The sequence below is a fragment of the Odocoileus virginianus genome, chromosome 5, assembly GCF_023699985.2.
Source record: "Odocoileus virginianus isolate 20LAN1187 ecotype Illinois chromosome 5, Ovbor_1.2, whole genome shotgun sequence".
Taxonomy (NCBI): domain Eukaryota; kingdom Metazoa; phylum Chordata; class Mammalia; order Artiodactyla; family Cervidae; genus Odocoileus; species Odocoileus virginianus.
In genome coordinates, this window is record NC_069678.1 from 12,376,178 (window position 1) to 12,397,733 (window position 21,556).

Genomic DNA, 21,556 nt, shown 5'->3' on the forward strand with positions numbered 1-21,556 from the left:
GATTCTGTAGATTATGGATCCCAGGTTTTGCTGAAATGGCAAGACCACTATACCAGGCAACAAAAGAGACTATACCATTTGCCTGGACAGAGGAAATGGATAAAGCCTTCCAGGACATTAAGGCAGCCCTCCTGTCAGCCCCTGCCCTAGGTCTACCTGACATCACTAAGCCCTTCCTTCTCTATGTAGATGAGAACAGAGGGGTAGCCAAAGGGGTGTTACTCCAGAAACTGGGACCTTGGAAAAGACCAGTGGCATATCTTTCAAAAAAACTGGACCCAGTGGCTAGTGGATGGCCTCCCTGCTTGCGTATGGTGGCTGCTGTGGCCTTGTTAGTAAAAGATGCTGGCAAATTAACCCTGGGACGAGAACTGCAAATAACAACCCCTCATGCCATAGAGGGTATATTGAGACAACCTCCAGATCGATGGATCAGTAACGCTAGACTGACCCATTACCAGGGACTACTACTAAACCCTACCAAGATCATTTTTCAGCCACCAGCTACCTTGAACCCAGCGTCACTCCTGCCGGATCCAGACCTTGACGCTCCACTCCATGACTGTGCTGACATCCTGGCTCAGGTATGTGAGGTCCGAGCTGATCTGAAAGAAGTTCCCCTTCCAGATACTGAACTGACTTGGTACATGGATGGGAGCAGCTTCATACAGAATGGACAAAGGTATACGGGTGCGGCTGTGACCACGAAGACAGAAGTCATATGGGCTGCCCCTTTGGCCCATGGGACATCGGCCCAAAAAGCCGAACTTATAGCATTGACTGAAGCCCTCAAAAGAGGTAGAAAAAAAAAAAAACCTGACCGTTTATACTGACAGCAGATACGCCTTTGCCACAGCACACATTCACGGGGCCATCTATAGAGAGAGGGGGCTCCTGACGGCTGAAGGAAAAACTATAAAAAATAGACAATTCTTGAGCTTCTACAGGCCCTCTGGCTGCCCAAGAAACTGGCCATAGTCCACTGCCCAGGCCACCAAACAGGCGACTCCCCCGTGGCAAGGGGCAATCAACTGGCTGATCTTTCGGCCAGTTAGAGGCTGCTCTAACATCTGTTACCCCAGTTTTGGCAGCTCGACTCCCTGACCCAGGGACCATGACTCTACCCGATAACCCCGAATACAATGAAACAGATATAAAATGGATTAACTCCTTACCTATGACTCAATTTAAAAATGGCTGGTGGAAAGACGCTAAGTCAGCGCTTATCCTACCTGAAAAACTGGGGACAGAACAGCTCTGGAAAATTCATAATGCAACCCATTTAGGGGCAAAAAAAATGCAAGATCTTGTTAGAACTGCAAAGATTGTCATCAAAGACTACCGGGCGAAAATAGAAAAAATTGCCTCAGACTGTAAGGCTTGCCTGCTAACTAACCCAACAAAGACTTCAGGAGCAACCAAAGAAGCCAGAGAAAGGGGAAGACGCCCTCGAGCCTACTGGGAAGTAGACTTTACTGAGGTAAAACCAGGACAATACGGATATAGATACCTGCTGGTCTTCACTGATAGTTTTTCTGGATGGGTAGAGGCCTACCCAACGAAAAAACAGACAGCCCAGGTAGTAACAAAAAAACTCTCAGAAGAGATCCTGCCGCGTTTCGGATTCCCTACACAGGTAGGTTCCGATAACGGTCCCACCTTTGTCTCCAAGGTAAGTCAAGGACTGGCGGTGGTTCCGGGGACAAATTGGAAATTACATTGTGCCTATCGACACCAGAGTTCAGGGCAAGTAGAAAAAATGAACAGAACCTTAAAAGAGACCTTGACCAAATTAACCCTAGAGACTGGCGGGGATTAGGTGGCGCTCCTCCCCTTTGCCTTGTTTCGGGTACGGAACTCACCTTACCTGTTGGGGCTAACCCCCTCTGAAATTATGTTCGGGAGACCTCCCCCTATTGTACCTAGTTTAAAGACTGATTTAATAGCCGACTTGCCTGTTGATGCTCTGTTTTCCTCTCTCCGACTCCTCCAACAGGTGCCCAAAGACATTTGGAAGTGGCTAAAAGCCCTACACCTCACCAAGCCACCACCAGAACCGCATCGTTTCCAGCCAGGAGATTGGGTCTATGTGCGAAGACACCACTCAGGCACCCTCGAACCACGCTGGAAAGGACCCTACTCCGTCATCTTGGTCACACCAACAGCCCTCAAAGTAGACGGTATATCGACGTGGGTCCATTTCTCGCATGTGAGGCCTGCTGATCCTTTCATCGACATCCACGAGGTTCTGCCACAATGGAGAGTTTCCAAGCATCCGGACAATCCACTCAAGTTAAAACTTCAGAAACGCCCCAGAGAAGTATCTCCCTCTTAAGGTACTTTGTGCTCTGGGCAGCCATCCAAGGGCTTACCTCAGCCAATCCCCATCATCCGGTTAACATGACTTGGGTGGTCTACAACCCTGACACCGGAGAACTACTTAATTCGAGTTCCAACGTAGCCCCCAAAGGGACATGGTGGCCTGTATTGACCTTTGATTTATGCGTCCTGGCAGCCGACATTAAAGGCTTCCATGGTCCCAGTCAACTGAGTGACTTCATCGGGAGCCCTCAGTTTGGGACCCTCGGCCTTTTTGACTGGGCCTTCCAGGGAGACACACCATGCACAAAGCCAACACCCGTATATGTCTGTCCGGGGGGAGAAAGGGATCAGAACCAAATTGCAAAATGTGGGGGAGTTGATTCTTTTTATTGCGCTGCTTGGGGATGTGAAACTACAGGAACAGTCCATTGGCTCACCAATCCCGTCAAAGACCTCATTCAGGTAAGATTATCCCAAGATTTCCCACCATGTAAGACGCTGTCGTCTAAACCTGGACAATGTTTTCCATTACAGATAAAGTTCACTGATGAGGGAAAAAAGTTTACCAGGTGGGACGTAGGCAGAGCCTGGGGCCTGCGTCTTTATCAGACTGGATTTGATAATGGATTCCGGTTTGAGCTCAAATTACAGCTGGGACCACTCTATTTGGCCCCCAAGGTAGCTTTGGGACCAAACCAGGTGATAGCCCCAAAACCTTCTTCCCAGATGACAACCCCAAAACCTCTCTCCCAGAACCAAAGTCGGGATACTGGACCTACTCCACACACTCCCCCCACAGCTACCCCCATAGCTGACATGTCTCCCCCTCTACAGACCCCCTTATAAAAATGATCTCCTCAGCTTACCTTACCCTTAATGCCTCTCGTCCAGACTTAACAAATGGTTGCTGGCTCTGCTATAATATTAAGCCTCCTTATTATGAGGCAGTTGCTTTTTCTTCAGGATTCAATATGACTGCCGATGTCTCAGCCTGTAGATGGCAGCAACAACCTGGTGCGGGCCGCCTGACAGTAAGCTCCATTACGGGTATAGGCACCTGCATAGGAGCTATCCCCGAGACTTATCAACACCTATGTAATCACACAGTCTCTATGACTAACCTCACTAATTCCACTCACCAGTGGATCATCCCACCTGAAAATGGGTGGTGGGCTTGCTCCGCCGGACTAACTCCGTGTGCCCATCAGGCGGCACTAAAAACCTCCCAAGATTTCTGTGTCCTAGTCCACCTAACCCCCCGGCTGAACTATTACTCAGAAGAAGAACTGCAACCAAGGTTAGAGACTCCAGATCAGTATAGGTTAAAAAGAGAACCCGCCACTGCCCTCACTTTAACTGTCCTGTTGGGATTGGGGGCTATAGGAACTGGAAGTGGAATTGCTTGGAACTGCAGCCTTAACGCTCCAAGATAAACAGTATAACCAGCTAAGGGCTGCAATAGATGAAGATATTGAACAGCTCGAAAAATCCATTTCCCACCTCCAAAAATCCTTAAGTTCTCTGGCTGAGGTAGTGTTACAAAATAGAAGGGGTTTAGATCTGCTCTTCTTACAACAAGGAAGACTATGTGCACCCCTAGGAGAAGAATGCTGTTTTTATATTGACCATTCAGGAGTAGTACAGAAATCTCTTCAAAAAGTTAGAGAAGGCCTAAGCAGGCGAAAACAAGAAAGAGAAAATGAACAATCATGGTTTGAGTCTTGGTTTAATACTTCCCCTTGGTTGACTACCCTGATTTCTTCTCTATTAGGACCCCTCATTCTACTGTTATTAATCTTAACTATAGGTCCCTGCATATTAAATAGAATTATGTCCTTTGTAAAAGATAGATTCAATACCGTTCACCTGATGTTACTCAGATCTCAGTATTCGACTGTCCCCACAGACGATATAGAAGACTCATGATTGGGCCTTCCATAGGAACAAAGAGAGGGGGAAATGTGAAAGAAAAATTCAAAATGACTCCATTTTAGATAGCACTGCCATTCTGAGTGAAAAACCCCTCCCGAGAAAAAGAAAAAAACTTTTTCAAACCAATCAGAAGGAGACCAGTTGCCCTCCACCCCTAGGCAATCTAAGAAGGGCGAGGAAAGTCTCTCACCCCACCCTCACCCCACCAAGACTTCCCGCTTCCTCTGCTGCACAGTATGAATTAACCAATCCCCTTAAGCTTCCCTTCCCGCTTCCCCTGCTATACAGTATAAAAAAGATTCGCCGGCTTTCACTCGGGGCTCCTTCGCCATTGTGTGAAGAGAGTTCCTGCTTGGGCTTGTAATAAAGTTCCTCACTGCTTTTGCATCAATCCGCGGCTCCTGTGGTGTTTGGTGAGATTCCGAGATCTGGGTACAACAAATGACATAGTGCAGTCAGAAGACAAAAAGCATGGTTTGAAAACAAAGAACAAATTTAAACAATGATTAGCGTAACTTTGTAATCCAGTTACAATAACTGAAAGACCAAAGCAGTCATAACTGATTCAATGAGCTATTAGCCGTTTCACTATACTGGCAGTTGTGTACCTACACATACATGGCTTAATCTTTGAGACAAGCATATGCTACTGGCAGGATCAATCAGACAGAAAAAGGTAAGTATTTCAATTTCTCTTATAAAAGATACAATTTACCAAGTTACTGTAAGTCATAATTAGTTTAAGGAGAAAGTTTTTCATATACCTGGAGAACACATATTTAAACCAATAATCCTTTTAGATAGAAACCATAAAAATTACAACCATATTTACCAGTTTACTCAGTCTTATGTAACTAATCTTTTTTGTTAACAGCTTTGTAAAGTCATCAGGTTTCCCATTAGAATTCATCAATTTCTTTCTTCAGTGCAGCATTATGGTCTGAAAATCAGAAACTTGTATTTAAAGTTCTTTTTACAAATCTTGAGGAGACATTTTTGCAAAGGTATTACTGTGAAAGCATAACTGTCCACAAAGAAACCTTAAAAAAAAAAAAAAAGAAACCTTAAAAAAGGCATAGCTGAAATTTCATTACAATGCAATTAACAAAGCAGTCCAACCACTGCTATGACACAACACTTTCAGAAAATAACTACAATTGTGACTGACAACAATCTACCAGGATACATCAGATTCTCAGGAACTCCATACAATCTCTAGAATATCTGTACCATTTACCATATAACTTAAAAGTTTATTACCCATTTGAAAACACATCCCTTGTAGTTTAATAGACCAAGAGAAACTAATTTAAGTATCTCCCCTTGGTCACCTAACGGGCCCTTTGAAGCACCCCAAAAATTAGGAACTTTGTTATAATATGACTTGGGAAGCCCAGTCAAAGGAACAGCAAAAAAGACATTTTAAAATACAAATAGGACCATAGGTCACTGTGAAACTCAGCCAAAGTGACAATAAAAGATTTCAACAGCAAATATAGATTACTTAAAAGGTATATAAACTGAAAATCTGTTATCAAAGTCAGATTAGCATCTTCAGAAACCTGTCTTAACAGAGAGAAAAGTCAGATTTACATTTTGCACCAGCTTACTTTATAAGTTCATTTACTCCATTGTGTGTGCTAAGTTACTTCATTCATTTACTCCATTAAACTTGTTTTAAACTTAGTCAATCCTAACTGATAGTGTATAAAACCATCTGGGGGGTCCATTTTTTAAAAATATTTTATTTATTTATTTAGGCTGCGCTAGGTCTTAGTTGCAGCATGTGGGATCTAGCTCCCTGACCAGGGATCAAACCTGGGCCCCCTGCATAAAGAGCAGAGTCTTATCTGCTAGACTACCAGTGAAGTCCCCCCTTTGGGGTCCATTTTTCATAAACCTTTCATCACTTTATTTTAGTAAACTTTTAACTTTTAAGTTGTAGAATATCTGGAGAGATCTAAAACATATATTTCTAAAGGTTCACTCAAAAACTCTTATTTATGTATTTTTTTCAAAAGTTTCTTTACATTGAGTTATTTTCCTTGCTGACAAATTTGCTTATTTAGCTTATATTAAACCTAGGCACACTGAAAGTATTATACTTATTATTACATTTAATGTTGATAACTCAAGACATGCCTATCAGATCAACTGACTTAAACATGAATACTAGGTACTAATTTAATATTGAATATTTCCCAATTCACATGAAACTAAAATTTATGTAGCTTAATTTCTCTTGTGTTTAGAATCATTTGGTTTGTAAGTATTAACTTTTGTTTAAGCCAGTCACATAGAGCTCTTTTACATATCAACCGTGGCAATCTTACCCAAAGACAAAGACACATACAGACACACGAGGCCTCAGTTCTAATTTGAAGATTTCAATCCTGAGTCAGGTAGAGCAACGTAAAACCCATCAGTTTACAAAGAGGTTGGATTAACAGTTGGGTTTCTCACAGATGGAACAATTCAAGCTCACTTGACTAGACAGCTAAATATTTGCAGAAAAAGCATTTAAGATTTGTTTGCCTTGGATAGCCAATTTTTATTTCCCCATTTTAAAATTTGCATCTCAAAGATACAGGCAAGTTGTTCCTAGGAAAACTTTGTTTTCCTCTCCTTTCTGGAAAGAATTGAGTGGCCACCCCAATGAAACCAAAGGACTGACATAGCCATTCACCCATGCTAAAAAGCTTCATTCCTCCTCTTCTAGCCTAGGGTAGAAGGCCTCTCAGGAAGGCCCTGAAGTTAACACCCATGCTCCTGAAAATCTATCTAGACTGAAGGGGAAAAAGACAAAGGCAACAGGGAAGACATGCTGAGGAATCTGCCTTGTAATCTTGCCAAAGTGGCAGCCAGGGGGAAATGGGGTCAGCGTTTTGCTGGAACCAATATGTTCCTGAGTTGCTGGGAAGCGGTCTTGCTGGGGGCGGACATTAATTGCCTGGTCCGATCCACATCCCACTTATCCTATCATCGAGTCTTCAAGCGGCAGACTCCCCAATGGCTTTTAAGTGTCTGACCCGTAACCACATGGTATTAATTGGTCTGGTCCTCAGCTCAAGGGAGGAAGAGGAAAGGAGAGCCCTCATCTCCTGGGTGGCAGCTACTGGGGCACACTGTGTGGTGGACCTTTGGAATACACAGAAGAGTAACCCAGGCCAGAGTTCCTCAATTGCTTCCATAGCTACTCACCTGTTCGCAGAGGGTTCCAAGAGAAAGAAGCAAGAAATTTTAAAAGAAGCCTTTGAGGAAACAGTTAGTACCAGATGTCTGTGCATGACCAAAGTAACCAGAAGAAAACCAAAACCTAGCCAGTCAGAAAGTCACTATAATGTGACTTCCCAGACCCATTAGACCTGTGATCTTCCTCCAAAAGGTCAGTTTTCCTTCACAGGGGAAGCTCCCCAAACTGGAGCTGAAGCTCCCCACTGACAAATTTACCTGGAGCTCCTGTAGGGGAAATTAGAATTGGACATCTCAAGTCCAAGGGAATCCTCGGAGTTGTTCATTATCAGAGAGTTCCTCTCCTTTGCAAGGCACTTCTGTTTGATTATAATAAATGCACCCCAAAGAGTTTTCCTTCAAGAGAGATGAAATATTTCCCATTCGTTAAAATTGATAACACTAAAACACAAAAGACATAGGCAAATTTCAACACAAACAGCACAAATTGCATTGATGGACAGATGAATGGGTTGTCAATTCTGGTAAATAAATTTACCCTACAAAAATGTAGGGTAAGTAAGTCATTTCAGTCATGTCTGACTCTTTACAACTCCATGGACTGATGGTCCACCAGGCTCCTCTGTCCATGGGATTCTCCAGGCAAGAATACTGGAGTGGGGTGCCATTTCCTTCACCAGGGGACCTTCCCAATCCAGGGATCGAACCCGTTTCTCTTACATCCCCTGCATTGGTAGGTGGGTTCTTTATCACAAGCGCCACCTGGGAAGCCCCTACAAAAATGAACTCGTTCCAATTAGGGGAGGCTTACCCCCATAAGAACTAGTTTCCAATGAACCGGTTCCAACTGAAGTGGTCCACCACCTCCCACCAGAACAGGGTACCCCAATCAAACTGGCTTGTATCAAAGAGGAAAAAGCACAAATTGAGGGGGGAATATGTTCCTGGTGTGCAAACCAAAGCAATCTATCCTACAAAACTGAGGTCATCAATTCATAACACAAAAAGGGCACCCAAAACCACAAACAAATGAACCAGGTATCGAGTTGGGTAGATTTAGCCTAAAAATGCAGTTTTTCAGTTCCTTGTCTCAACTGCCAAGCACTGGGGCAGTTGGCACCATTTCAGGGAACCTCAAAATAGAGGTCCTCAAGACAAATGGTTCTGGCAGCTACTTTGGGCCTTATCTCAATACTCCTTGATAGGGGCTGGCTAGCCACGATCAGCAAGGCTTCTGGACTGGCTTGCTAAATTTGTTAGTCCAAGATCTCTCTGCTCGCCACATGAGAGGCCAATAAATCCAAGGGATGAGGTGTTCAGGCAAAGGCTACAACTTTATTTGGAAAGTCAGCTGACCAAGAAGATGGCAGACTAATAATCTCAAAATAACCATCTTGTCAGGGCATGCTGCCAGGTTCTTCTATGAATCAGAGATGAGTGAGATGAGGAAACAAAGTAAGAAGATAATTTAATTCTTGCAAGTATCTCCTAGAATGGCAAGCCTCAGGCAGGGCGAGGTATTAGTTCTTCCTTACAGTCATTCACAGGTGGGCAGGGTCAGATTATCTCTCTGTGAGCTAAACAAAGGCATTTTAGTTTAAGAGTCAGGAAGATGGGGCAGGATTCTCTGAGGCAGACCATTACATATGCTTATAACAAAAATAGCAAAAACAAGGCTTAAAGTCATAGATCAAGCATGAAGCCAAAATTAACCTTTCCTGGTTACAGGCTCTGGTTTACAAAGGTGAGATCTTTGGTTTTTTGGCCTCACCAGGCAGCTTGTGGTATCTTAGTTCCCCAACCAGGGATCAAACCTGGGACCCAGCAGTGAAAGTGTCAAGTCCTAACGACTGGACCACCAGAGAATTCCTTGTGAGATCTTTCTTAAGACCCTAGCATCTATCCACCTTGGGTTTCTGGGGTCTGTGAACACAAGAAAACTAAAATGGAAATCAAAGATTCCAGAGTTATATATCTCAAGCTGCTTACTGTTTCCAGAACTGTGCAATCAGGCACATTTCACAGTCTACAGAGAATTCTCACATATATACTCATTTGATCCTCATAATAATACAGAAAATTATGTATAATCATCCGATCACCATTTAACTGTTTTAAGACTATCAGTTTAATATGATATCCTTTATTCCTGTGTTTACCCATCATGACAAGAAAATCAGAACTACTGGGATATGCTTCAAGTTCAAACACTTATTCTCAAACATTTCAAATGTTACCTAACCATAGCGGCCTTCCCAGACCACTGGGTATAAAACTGCAACATAATCACTATAAAGCATGATATATTTTTACTGTTTATATATTTTATCATTTTTATAATATATATATATATTTTCAATATACAATATTCTGTTTACTACTTGACTTTCCCCATGAGAATATAAGCTCCATGAAGGCAAGGATTTTATTCTTTTGTAATTACTACATTCCAATACCTAGAACTCTGCCTGAAACAGCAGGTACTCAATAAATATTTGTTGAACAAAAGCCTATTTTGCAACAGTGAGGAGCAAAGAGTTATGATGTATCTAAGGTCTCCCCTGGCAACAAAGGTCAAACCCTTCACTCTACATGGAGATAACAGGAGTTGGGGAGACCATCCCTTGAAAAGGAGGAGGCTCTTGTGACCCTGGACTAGGGGAAACTACCTACGGAAACAGCCAGGCGTCTGGAACAGTCCTGATCAACACTATCCAAGCCTAGTCTTGCTCTGACCCAGGGATCTAGTGTGTGGTCTTTGCCCCCCTCTCTACTTACTAATCCACAGGCCAGTGCTTGCTCAGGTAACAGGAAAGCAGCAAAGTCCTTCAACAGCTGAGGCCAGTCTTGAAGCAGAATTACAGGCTCTTATAGAGATCCACAGCTGTCTGCCTCTGAGTGCTTGACTCAAACTCATGGATGACCTGAAGGAAGTCTTCATACTTGTCAGGGATATGTTGCAGGGCTTCTCGGACCTATATGAGAGGACTTTTGATCATCCAATCTCCTTTCTTTGGGCCCTGACAAGAAACAATGGGAGCATGGAAGGAGGAGTTACTGTTAAAGAGCTCCAGATTATCCGTCAGAGGCTACTCCTCTGACAGATCCTGAGATCTGATGATTAATGGAAGCCACAGCGCCATGAGCAGCACAGAGCTCTTTTTCTGACAGTGAGGAATGGAAAAATTTCCATTTTCCAGGGACCACAGTGCTACCCGCAAAATCAGGTAAACTTTTCTCTAGCTCACAGCCTGGACCTCTCCTTCCTGGTTTCACCTCCATGTTGAAATATATAAGGAGTGCTTGGTACATATATTTCAGCATGGTATCATCTGAGGGTAAATAATACGTAAATTAGGAATGTTAGTAAAATATCAGGAGACAAGAAAAACCATGACAATCACTGCTAGGACTCCAGTTTGTTGGGAGTATAAAGGAACCAGGTGGTTACCAAAAGAATGAGATAGGGACCGCTGCCACAAACAGGCTGGTTCATGACTCTGAAGATCACTGAGGTCCACTTTCTGGTCAATGTACCAAATGTCTGTTTTCTCCAGCCAAGGGCTCAGTTAAAGTCTTTATTAGCCTACCCTCCCACTGATGATGGTGGCTATCACCTTTCCTCAGTTTTGGGGCAACAGAGGGGTGGTATGCCTGGGCAGTAACAATAAATCTGTTGATGACTAAACTTGGTGTCCTTGTGGTTCACTCACACAGCCCTTTTGATATTTCTAGAAAAACAAAGGCAGAAGCATAGAAGGCTGTTGTGCAGCCTAAAAGGCAGACTTTATTTTAAAAACATCTCCCCTGAAGGAAAAGCAGTCTTGTTCAGAGGGGCTGGCAGGAAGAGGAAGCAGCATTTGCCTACCCTGGTCAGATAAGCCTGAGCAAAGGCCAAATATTTCTGTTCCTGGAGTGGATCTCGCTCGAGGATGTCCTCATCATACAGCCACAGCAGCTTGGAGGTGTCCTTGCTGGCCCAGGCCCGACTGCCCCGCTTGCTGCGAGCTCGATGATTACCCCGGCCCTTTCCTGCAGCTTTGATGCTCTCTCCTTAATACAGCTGTTTTTCTGTGCCTGCGCCCTCTGCTCTCCCCAACCCACCAGCGGCACCCCACCCCCATCCAAGCCCTATTCAAAACTACATAGTAACTTGGCAGAAAAGCTGCTGGAAAAATGCTAGGACAGGTGACGTCTGTCCCTGTCAAAGCTCTGTGGAGAGTCGACAGCATGACTGCATTAACTGGGATAATAATGAGATGCTTAGCTACTGCATATTGAACACAGAAGTCTAAGTGTGGTCTGATGCTGGGCTCTCAAAGAACTATGTCCTGGTGAGGAACAAGCAGTACTTTCTGAAATAAACATTGCTCTTGGCCTCATATATGACTGATGAATTAAGAACCACTAGAAAACCCTACATGAACAGAGTAGATAGAAATCTAGCAGCTGATGAGAGACAAATTTTTAATTTCTGAGAATCTCTTCTCTGCAGTGGCAGCAGGTTAAACATCTATTTGGGAGTAGGGAGACTGGCAGGTGGGATCCAAAGGATTTCTTCTGGAAACTGGAACCTGTTTTATAAGCCTGTCACTCTGCACATGTCCCTGAGTCAATGAGGCCTCCTGAGACTTGTCCCCACTCAGACATGTCCTACTCACCCAGTGGGGTCCTGCTGGTGTCTACTTCTGGAGCAGCCTTCGGGGAGGCACAGGTAACAGGTGGCTTCTCGGCAGGGTCTCCAATGGCTTCGTCCATCATTTCATCCTCTGTCTGCAGGATTTCCATTCCTTCTGCCTCTTCCTACTCTTCTTTCCCAGGCTGAGTTCTCTTCCTGGGAGTTCTCTTCCTCAGACTCACCCTCCTGACTCATGTACTTTTTAGATGTGAACCAAGTCAGTTTCTCCATCGTTTCCTGAAAAACCCCCAAACAGTACGCATGAGGGATACAATGGCTCACCATGGGCTACTTATAGAGTTTTTCAGAAGGAATTGAGGTTAATTAATTGGTGAGGGAGGTTGGAAGCCAATGGGTTTTTTTCCGGGGATTTTGGAGTTGTTTTTTTTCTCTCTCCTTTTCTTTTCATTTTTTTGACCACGCTGTGCAGCTTAAGAGATGTAAGTTCCCTGACCAGGGACTGATGCCAGGCCCCAGCAGTGAAAGTGGCAAGTCCTAATCACTAGGCCATCAGGGAATTCCTGAGCAGATGTGTTTTGAAACATCTCCCTGAAGATAATTGTCCTTTGCCAGGGTCCATGCTTATGATCCTTTTTCTTTTTTGTGGTTATTTACATTGTGCTCAGGTGATTCAATATAATGTAAATGAGTTTAAATCAAATATAATAAGGAACATTTAACTCTTTCCCTCTCCTCTCACCAAAGACAAAAATGATTTTAGGACTATCTCTAGTGCAAAAAGCAAGCAGGTGGCCTATCAATAAATTAAATCTATTACTGAATCCACAAAATATTGAAGAATATTGCCCAAGTCTCACCTGGAGTTCTGGGACAGACAGCACAGATTCCTTAGAAGATGATGACATCTCATCTTCCTCATCCTGGGTAAGGTCGTCAAAGTCCTCTTCTTCCTCTGGCCCATCCTTCTCCCTGTAGTTTCTGGCCCAGCTGGGTCCCACTGACTGACCATCAACTCTGGATAAGTCTTCAGATTTCCTTGGAGAAGGAAGCCCCCCTTCCTTGGGGGGCTACCATTTCAGGGTCAGTGGAGGATGAAGTATCCCTTGGGAACCTTTTGGTTACATCTCTTGAATTTCCTCCATCAGGAGGCTCATGAGAAGCTGAAAGGATTTTATTAGGTTAATGAAAAAGTAATTGTGGTTTCAGACTGTAAATTGTAAATGATTATAATTAGGCTCAAACACACCTTTATTAATCAAAATATGAACCACTACAATCAACACATTTTTGCCAATGACAAATTGGTTATTCTTGTAGCATAACAATTCATGCTTCAGGAGTAGAACTCTTGGAAAGCATTTTGTGCCTCCTGCTGGTTATGGAAGCATTTTTCCTGCAAAATGTTATTGAGATGCTTGAAAAAGTGGCAGTCGGTTGGTGAGAGGTTAGGGGAATATGGCATATGAGGCAAAACTTCATAGCCCAATTCGTTCAGCTTTTGAAGGGTTGGTTGTTCGATGTGCAGTCAAGCACTGTCATGGAGAAGAATTGGGCCCTGTTGAACTATGCTGACTGCAGGCATTGCAGTTTTTGGTGCATCGTGCTGATTTGATGACATACTTCTCAGATGTAACAGTTTCGTTGGGATACAGAAAGCTGTAGTGGATCAGATGGGCAACAGACCACCAAACAGTGACCATGGCCTTTTTTGGGTGCAATTTTAGCTCTGGGAAGTGTTTTGGAGCTTCTTCTTAGTCCAACCACTGAGCTGGTCCTCATTGGTTGTCATATAAAATCCACTTTTCATTACATGTCACAGTCCAATCAAGAAATGGTTCATTGTTGTTGCACACAGTAAGAGAAGGCGACACTTCAAAATGACAATATTTTTGATTTGTGGTCAGTTCATGAGATACCCACTTACTGAGCTTTCCACTGTTCCAATTTGCTTCAAATGTCATACAACTATAGAATGACTGATGTTGAATTCTTTGGTAACTTCTCCTATAGCTCTAAGATTAGTTTCAATGATTGCTCTCCACTGGTTGTTGTCAACTTCTGATGGCTGGCCACTACACTTCTCATCTTCAAAGCTCTCATCTCCTTTGCAAAACTTCTTGAACCACCACTGCACTGTACATTCATTAATTCCTGGGCCAAATGCATTGTTGATATTGTGAGTTGTCTCCACTGCTTTTCCACCCATTTCAAACTCAAATAACAATTTGCTTTTTGACTAACATCATTTCCTAGTCTAAGATAAACATAAAATCCACAGCAAGTAATGTCATTAGCAAAAAACATAAAACAAGAAATGCAGGTTAAAATGATGTATAAAAATACGCACATTTATTTAAGAATGTATTCCAATATCAAACAGCAAAGTTCAACAATATGAAAGTGCAATTAGTTTTGCACCAACCTAATAGCTGGATCGGAGAAGGCAATGGCACCCCACTCCAGTACTCTTGCCTGGAAAATCCCATAGACGGAGGAGCCTGGTGGGCTGCAGTCCATGGGGTCGCACAGAGTCAGACACGACTGAAGCGACTTAGCAGCAACACCAGCAATAGCTGGATGACACCTCCTCCTGTTGTAGGCCTGTTCCTTCCCCTCTCTAGACCCTCTTGACTCCTTATTTGGGAAGCCAGTGTCCAACTCCACAGAGTGTTCTTCTTGATTTCATCATGGCTGTCCTGCTCCAGGGATCCACCACAGGTGTCTTGCCCAGGGTCTTTAGGTTCCATCTTAACGGTTTCCTCTAAATCCTCAGGGCGAGTGTGCAGAGATTCCCGGAAGCCCTGAGGCAGTGGTTCAGGGCCCGGCCTCCCCTCCTCTGCTTTCACAATAGTCCAGCCACAGGCACTGCTCTCCGACAGCTGCTCCTGGCACGCTCGGTCTGTAGCTGGAGGCCCTGGGCTGTGCTCCTCTTTGGGGAAGACAGCAGCACAGACAGGAGACGGTTCTCGAGGTTCTAATTTGGGTTCGAGGCCTTGAAAGGCATTTTTCCCCTCAGCCAAAGGACAACCTGTGTCCACATTCACTGGGGCTTTATCTTCAGGGGTGGATGGTACAGAGAGATTCACAGAGGTGCCAGAGACAATTAAGGGAGGGATGGAGGAGGCCACAAGGGGCTGGTTCAATGCACAGGGGAAGGCAGTGGGGTTAACCAGCAGGATGGTGATGGGGATGGTCTGAGGACTTCGGGCCACAGCTGCACTGACAGGCTGCACCATGTTGCAGCCGCTGCCGAGGCTCACAACCTTCACGGTTGTGGCAGGAACAGTGAAGAACACAGGCGCAGGGTGGATGAGAGGGGCGGGCTTCAGACAGAGAGAGGCCTTGGGTCCCTTTCTCTTGGAGGCTCTCCGTTTCACACATGGCTTTTGAAACTCAGAAGGAGCAAGTGAGGGCAGCATCACCTTGGACACAGGGGCGGAGCAGAGCTGTTGGTGGTGGTGGCAGTGGCAGCAATGGGAGGGTGCAGAGTGACATATAGTTCAGTCTGAGGAGTCAGTGAGGCACCTGAGCTAAGAATTCCTAGAGGCAGCTGACTTCAGTACTCTGGGCCTCTGAAGAGAAATCTGGACCAAAGACACAGATCTGAAAATCATGAAGAGACAGAACACCAACAATCATGAGTCTGGGGGAGACCCCATGCTGCAAAACTACTGTGTAACACGGACATTTAAGGGCAGAGTTCACGAGAGAGCAGCCCGAGATAAGAGTCCTAGTATCATAGTAGATAGGAGTATAGGAGTTTTAAAACCAGACGTATAATTTTCTGAAGTAAAGTTTATCAAGTATCTGGTATAATTAGTAAAACTAGACACACAGAAAGGGATATTATCTTGAAATTTCAAAACACTGAAGAAATAGGAAAAATCCTACGTACTGCCGGAGAGAGAGAAAAAATCACGTGTCATAAAAAGGTTCAGTAGTCAAAAGGGCATCAAATTTCTAAAGAGCCACTGCTAGAAACTAGAAGAAAATGGAGTCCTTAAAGTGTTCTGATAAAAGTGATTTTCAACCTAGAATGTTAGACCCACTGATGTGGGAGAACAGACATACAGACATAGTTCAAACATCTAATTTTGAGTAAATATAGATTCATAGACAGGTCTTATGTACACTTGTTACACAGTAACAGTAGTTACATATACAAACCAGGTATACAGTACAATAGCAAAACTAGGAAATTATAATATGGGTCATGTCATGTCATAATACATGATGAATACAAGCAGTTTAAATCTAAAAATTTGTTTCTCAAGCACTCTACCTCAGAATGCTACTAGGATGTGCTCCACTAAAACAAGGGAAAAGAGATGTGGGGTTAAAGAAATAAGAGCATCTGGACTTCCCTGGTGGTCCAAAGGTTAAGAACCTGCCTGACAGTGCAGAAGACACAGGTATGATCCCTACTTCTGGAACATTCCACATGTCACAGGGCAACTAAGCCCATTCACCAAAACTACTGAGTTCGTGTTCCAGAACCAATACACTGCAACTACTGAAGCCTGAGCAGCCTAGAGCCCGTACTCCACAACAAGAGAGGCCATCACAATGAGAAACCCATCAGTTCAGTTCAGTTTAGTCGCTCAGTCGTGTCCAACTCTTTGCGACCTCATGAATCGCAGCACGCCAGGCCTCCCTGTCCATCACAAACTCCTGGAGTGTACTCAAACATGTCCATCGCATCAGTGATGCCATCCAGCCATCTCATCCTCTGTCATCCCCTTCTCCTACCCCCAATCCCTCCCAGCATCAGGGTATTTTCCAATGAGTCAACTCTTTGCATCAGGTGGCGAAAGTATTGGAGTTTCAGCTTCAGCATCAGTCCTTCCAATGAGCACCCAGGACTGATCTGCTTTAGGATGAACTGGTTGGATCTCCTTGCAGTCCAAGGAACTCTCAAGAGTCTTCTCCAACACCACAGTTCAAAAGCATCAATTCTTCAGTGCTCAGCTTTCTTCACAGTCCAACTCTCACATCCATACATGACCACTGGAAAAACCATAGCCTTGACTAGATGGACTTTTGTTGGCAAAGTAATGTGCCTGCTTTTAATATGCTATCTAGGTTGGTCATAACTTTCCTTCCAAGGAGTAAGCGTCTTTTAATTTCATGGCTACAATCACCATCTGCAGTAATTTTGGAGCCCAAAAAAATAAAGTCTGACACTGATCACACAGACCACAGTCTTGTCTAACTCAATGACACTAAGCCATGCTGTGTGGGGCCACCCAAGATGGACAGGTCATGATGGAGAGGTCTGACAGAATGTGGTCCACTGGAGAAGGGAATGGCAAACCACTTCAGTATTCTTGCCTTGAGAACCCCATGAACAGTATGAAAAGGCAAAATGATAGGATACTGAAAGAGGAACTCCCCAGGTCGGTAGGTGCCCAATATGCTACTGGAGATCAGTGGAGAAATAACTCCATAAAGAATGAAGGGATGGAGCCAAAGCAAAAACAATACTCAGTTGTGGATGTGACTGGTGATAGAGGCAAGGTCCGATGCTGTAAAGAGCAATATTGCATAGGAACCTGGAATGTTAGGTCCATGAATCAAGGCAAATTGGAAGTGGTCAAACAGAAGATGGCAAGAGTGAATGTCGACATTCTAGGAATCAGTGAACTAAAATGGACTGCAATGGGAGAAATTAACTCAGATGACCATTATATCTACTACTGTGGGCAGGAATCCTTTAGAAGAAATGGAGTAGCCATCATGGTCAACAAAAGAGTCCGAAATGCAATACTTGGATGCAGTCTCAACAATGACAGAATGATCTCTGTTCATCTCCAAGGCAAACCATTCAATATCACGGTAATTCAAGCCTATGCCCCAACCAGCAATGCCGAAGAAGCTGAAGTTGAACAGTTCTAACAAGACCTACAAGACCTTTTAGAACTAATACCCAGAAAAGATGTCCTTTTCACTATAGGGGACTGGAATGCAAAAGTATGAAGTCAAGAAACACCTGGAGTAACAGGCAAATTTGGCCTTGGAGTACAGAATGAAGCAGGGTAAAGGCTAGTAGAGTTTTGTCAAGAGAATGCACTGGTCATAGCAAACACCCTCTTCCAACAACACAAGAGAAGACTTTACACATGGACATCACCAGATGGTCAATGCCGAAATCAGATTGATTATATTCTTTGCAGCCAAAGATGGAGAAGCTCTACAGTCAGCAAAAACAAGACTGGGAGCTGACTGTGGCTCAGATCACGAACTCCTTATTGCCAAATTCAGACTTAAACTGAAGAAAGTAGGGAAAACCACTAGAACATTCAGGTATGACCTAAATCAAATCCCTTATGACTATACAGTGAAAGTGAGAAATAGATTTAAGGGACTAGATCTGATAGACAGAGTGCCTGATGAACTATGGACAGAGGTTCGTGACATTGTACAGGAGACAGGGATCAAGACCATCCCCATGGAAAAGAAATACAAAAAGGCAGAATGGTTGTCTGAGGAGGCCTTACAAATAGCTGTGAAAAGAAGAGACACGAAAAGCAAAGGAGAAAAGGAAAGATATTCCCATTTGAATGCAGAGTTCCAAAGAATAGCAAGGAGAGATAAGAAAGCCTTCTTCAGTGATCAATGCAAAGAAATAGAGGAAAACAACAGAATGGGAAAGACTAGAGATCTCTTCAAGAAAATTAGAGATACCAAGGGAACATTTCATGCAAAATGGGCTCAATAAAGGACAGAAATGGTATGAACCTAACAGAAGCAGAAGATATTAAGAAGAGGTGGCAAGAATACACAGAAGAACTGTACAAAAAAGATCTTCATGATCCAGATAATCACGATGGTGTGATCACTCACCTAGAGCCAGACATCCTGGAACGTGCAGTCAAGTGGGCCTTAGGAAGCATCACTACGAACAAAGCTAGTGGAAGTGATGGAATTCCAGTTGAGCTATTTCAAATCCTGAAAGATGATGCTGTGAAAGTGCTGCACTCAATATGCCAGCAAATTTGGAAAAGTCAGCAGTGGCCACAGGACTGGAAAAGGTCAGTTTTCATTCCAATCCCAAAGAAAGGCAATCCCGAAGAATGCTCAAACTACCACACAATTGCACTCATCTCACACGCTAGTAAAGTAATGCTCAAAATTCTCCAAGCCAGGCTTCAGCAATATGTAAACCGTGAACTTCCAGATTTTCAAGCTGGTTTTAGAAAAGGCAGAGGAACCAGAGATCAAATTGCCAACATTTGCTGGATCATCAAAAAAAGCAAGAGAGTTCCAGAAAAACGTATATTTCTGCTTTATTGACTATGCCAAAGCCTTTGACTGTGTAGATCACAATAAACTGTGGAAAATTCTGAAAGAGATGGGCATACCAGACCATCTGACCTGCCTCTTGAGAAACCTATATGCAGGTCAGGAAGCAACAGTTAGAACTGGACATGGAACAACAGATTGGTTCCAAATAGGAAAAGGAGTATGTCAAGGCTGTATATTGTCACCCTGCTTATTTAACTTATATGCAGAGTACATCATGAGAAACGCTGGGCTAGATGAAACACAAGCTGGAGTCAAGATTGCCGGGAGAAATATCAATAACCTCAGATATGCAGATGACACCACCCTTATGGCAGAAAGTGAAGAGGAACTAAAAAGCCTCTTGATGAAAGTGAAAGAGAGTGAAAAAATTGGCTTAAAGCTCAACATTCAGAAAACTAAGATCATGGCATCTGGTCCCATCACTTCATGGGAAATAGATGGGGAAACAGTGGAAACCGTATCAGAGAAACCCATATACCACAACTAAAGGGAAGCACCTGCCCTCCAAAACTAGAGAAAATCTGCACAAAACAAAGATCCAGCTCAGTCAAAAACAACTCTTTTTTTTAAAAGAGGGCTTTCCTGGTGACTCAGTGTTAAGAATCCACTTGCCAATGCAGGAGACAGAGACACAGGTTCAATCCCTGATCCGGGAAGATCCCACACGCCACGGAGCAACTAACCTGTGCCCCAGAGAATGGGAACCGCGAATCCTGAGCCCCCGAGCTGCCACCATGGAAGCTCGCACACCCAGAGCCCGTGCTTGGCGAGAAGGGGCGCCACGCAACGAGAGCGTATCCCCCTGCCCGCCGCAGCTGGAGACAAGCCCACACAGCAACCAAGACCCGGCAGAGCCAAAAAATAAATAAGTAAAATTATTAACAAAAAATTAAAAAGACAGAAACAAGAGGATCCAACACAAGTAAGAAGTGAAACAAAACCCCAGGAAAATCGTGAAGAAAAAGCCAAAGACATTAGTGCAGCAAGCCAAGAGCAGCACGGGCGGAGCGGAGCCGGATCGGCGCGCTCTGGGAAGGGCTTCTTCAGGACGATGAGGTGAAAGCAGAGCCCCTCAGATACCTGAACACGCTGAAAAGAGATTTATAAAACTTAAGCAGACCTCAGTGTTAAACTGATAATAAATACATAATAAAACCAAGTCCCACTCTCCCTCCAAAAACGCAATTATTGACTCCAGGAGAAACAAAAGATTCAGCAGGAAAAGCAAAGTAATCATGATATGCTACATGGATCAGCTGTGAGGAGTTTTTACATGCTGTTTATAATGTAAACTCTGGAAAAAATCCAACTTATACTGTGATATAACTGAGGTGAAGCAGTGAGAGAGTGTGGAGAGAACTATCTTCATCTTCCATGGTTTCAGTTTAATAGAGAAGGCCCAAATCCGAAAAGTCAAGTGACAGCAATTCTAAGCATTCTACCTAGATCCTAGATTAGAGGTAAATGTACCATCCCTGCAGAAATCTTGCTTAGCAGGAAACAGGGAGAAAAATGATTGTTTTTCATGACAAAGCTCACAGAGGTATTTAACTCTTTACAGCAGTAGTCCCTGACCTTTTTGGCACCAGAGACCAATTCTGTAGAAGGCAATTTTTCCACAGGATGGGGGTGAGGAGACCCAAGGGATGGTTTTAGGGTGATTCTCATAAGAAGCTGGCAACCTAGATCCCTCACATGCACAGTTCACAATAGGGTTCATACTCATGAGAATCTAATGCCACTGTTGATCTGACAGGAGGTGGAGTTCAGGCGTTAATACAAGCAACAGGGAATGGCAGTAAATACAGAGGAAACTTAGGTTACTAGCCTGCCATTCACCTCTTGCTGTGTAGCCAGTTACCAACAGGCTATGGACCAGTACCAGTCTGTGGTCTGGGGGCTGGGGACCTCTTTATAAAGTATATAAAGTATACTTGATATACTTTGATATAAACATCTAAATTAAAAGAATTAAGAAGGATATAAGTGGATTGTTACCTACCCTTTGAAGAAGGTTACAGTGGAAGAAGAGAATAAATAACTAAAGGAAAACAAATTTGAGGAGTATTTTTACATTTGAACAGCTTTACATCTAGCAAAAATATCCATAACAGGGGAAGAAGATGATACTCCATACAAAAAGAATAGATCAATGACCTTAGAAAG

General features: G+C 43.7%; 1 protein-coding gene across 1 annotated transcript in view; it reads right to left on the bottom strand.

Annotated features, from left to right (window-relative positions):
* Nucleotides 1–4,380: 4,380 nt before the first annotated feature.
* The window catches only part of LOC110149830 (GON-4-like protein), a 43,554-nt gene continuing 26,378 nt past the window's right edge, over nt 4,381–21,556 (bottom strand). The window contains 13 exon segments of the mRNA XM_070467126.1: nt 4,381–4,682; nt 5,087–5,294; nt 7,705–7,842; nt 10,225–10,466; nt 12,108–12,268; nt 12,270–12,361; nt 12,943–13,134; nt 13,136–13,263; nt 14,657–14,692; nt 14,695–14,763; nt 14,766–15,578; nt 20,074–20,205; nt 20,332–20,479. Of these exon segments, the coding sequence (XP_070323227.1) occupies nt 10,393–10,466; nt 12,108–12,268; nt 12,270–12,361; nt 12,943–13,134; nt 13,136–13,263; nt 14,657–14,692; nt 14,695–14,763; nt 14,766–15,578; nt 20,074–20,205; nt 20,332–20,479 (1,845 nt within the window). The 3' untranslated portion in view covers nt 4,381–4,682; nt 5,087–5,294; nt 7,705–7,842; nt 10,225–10,392.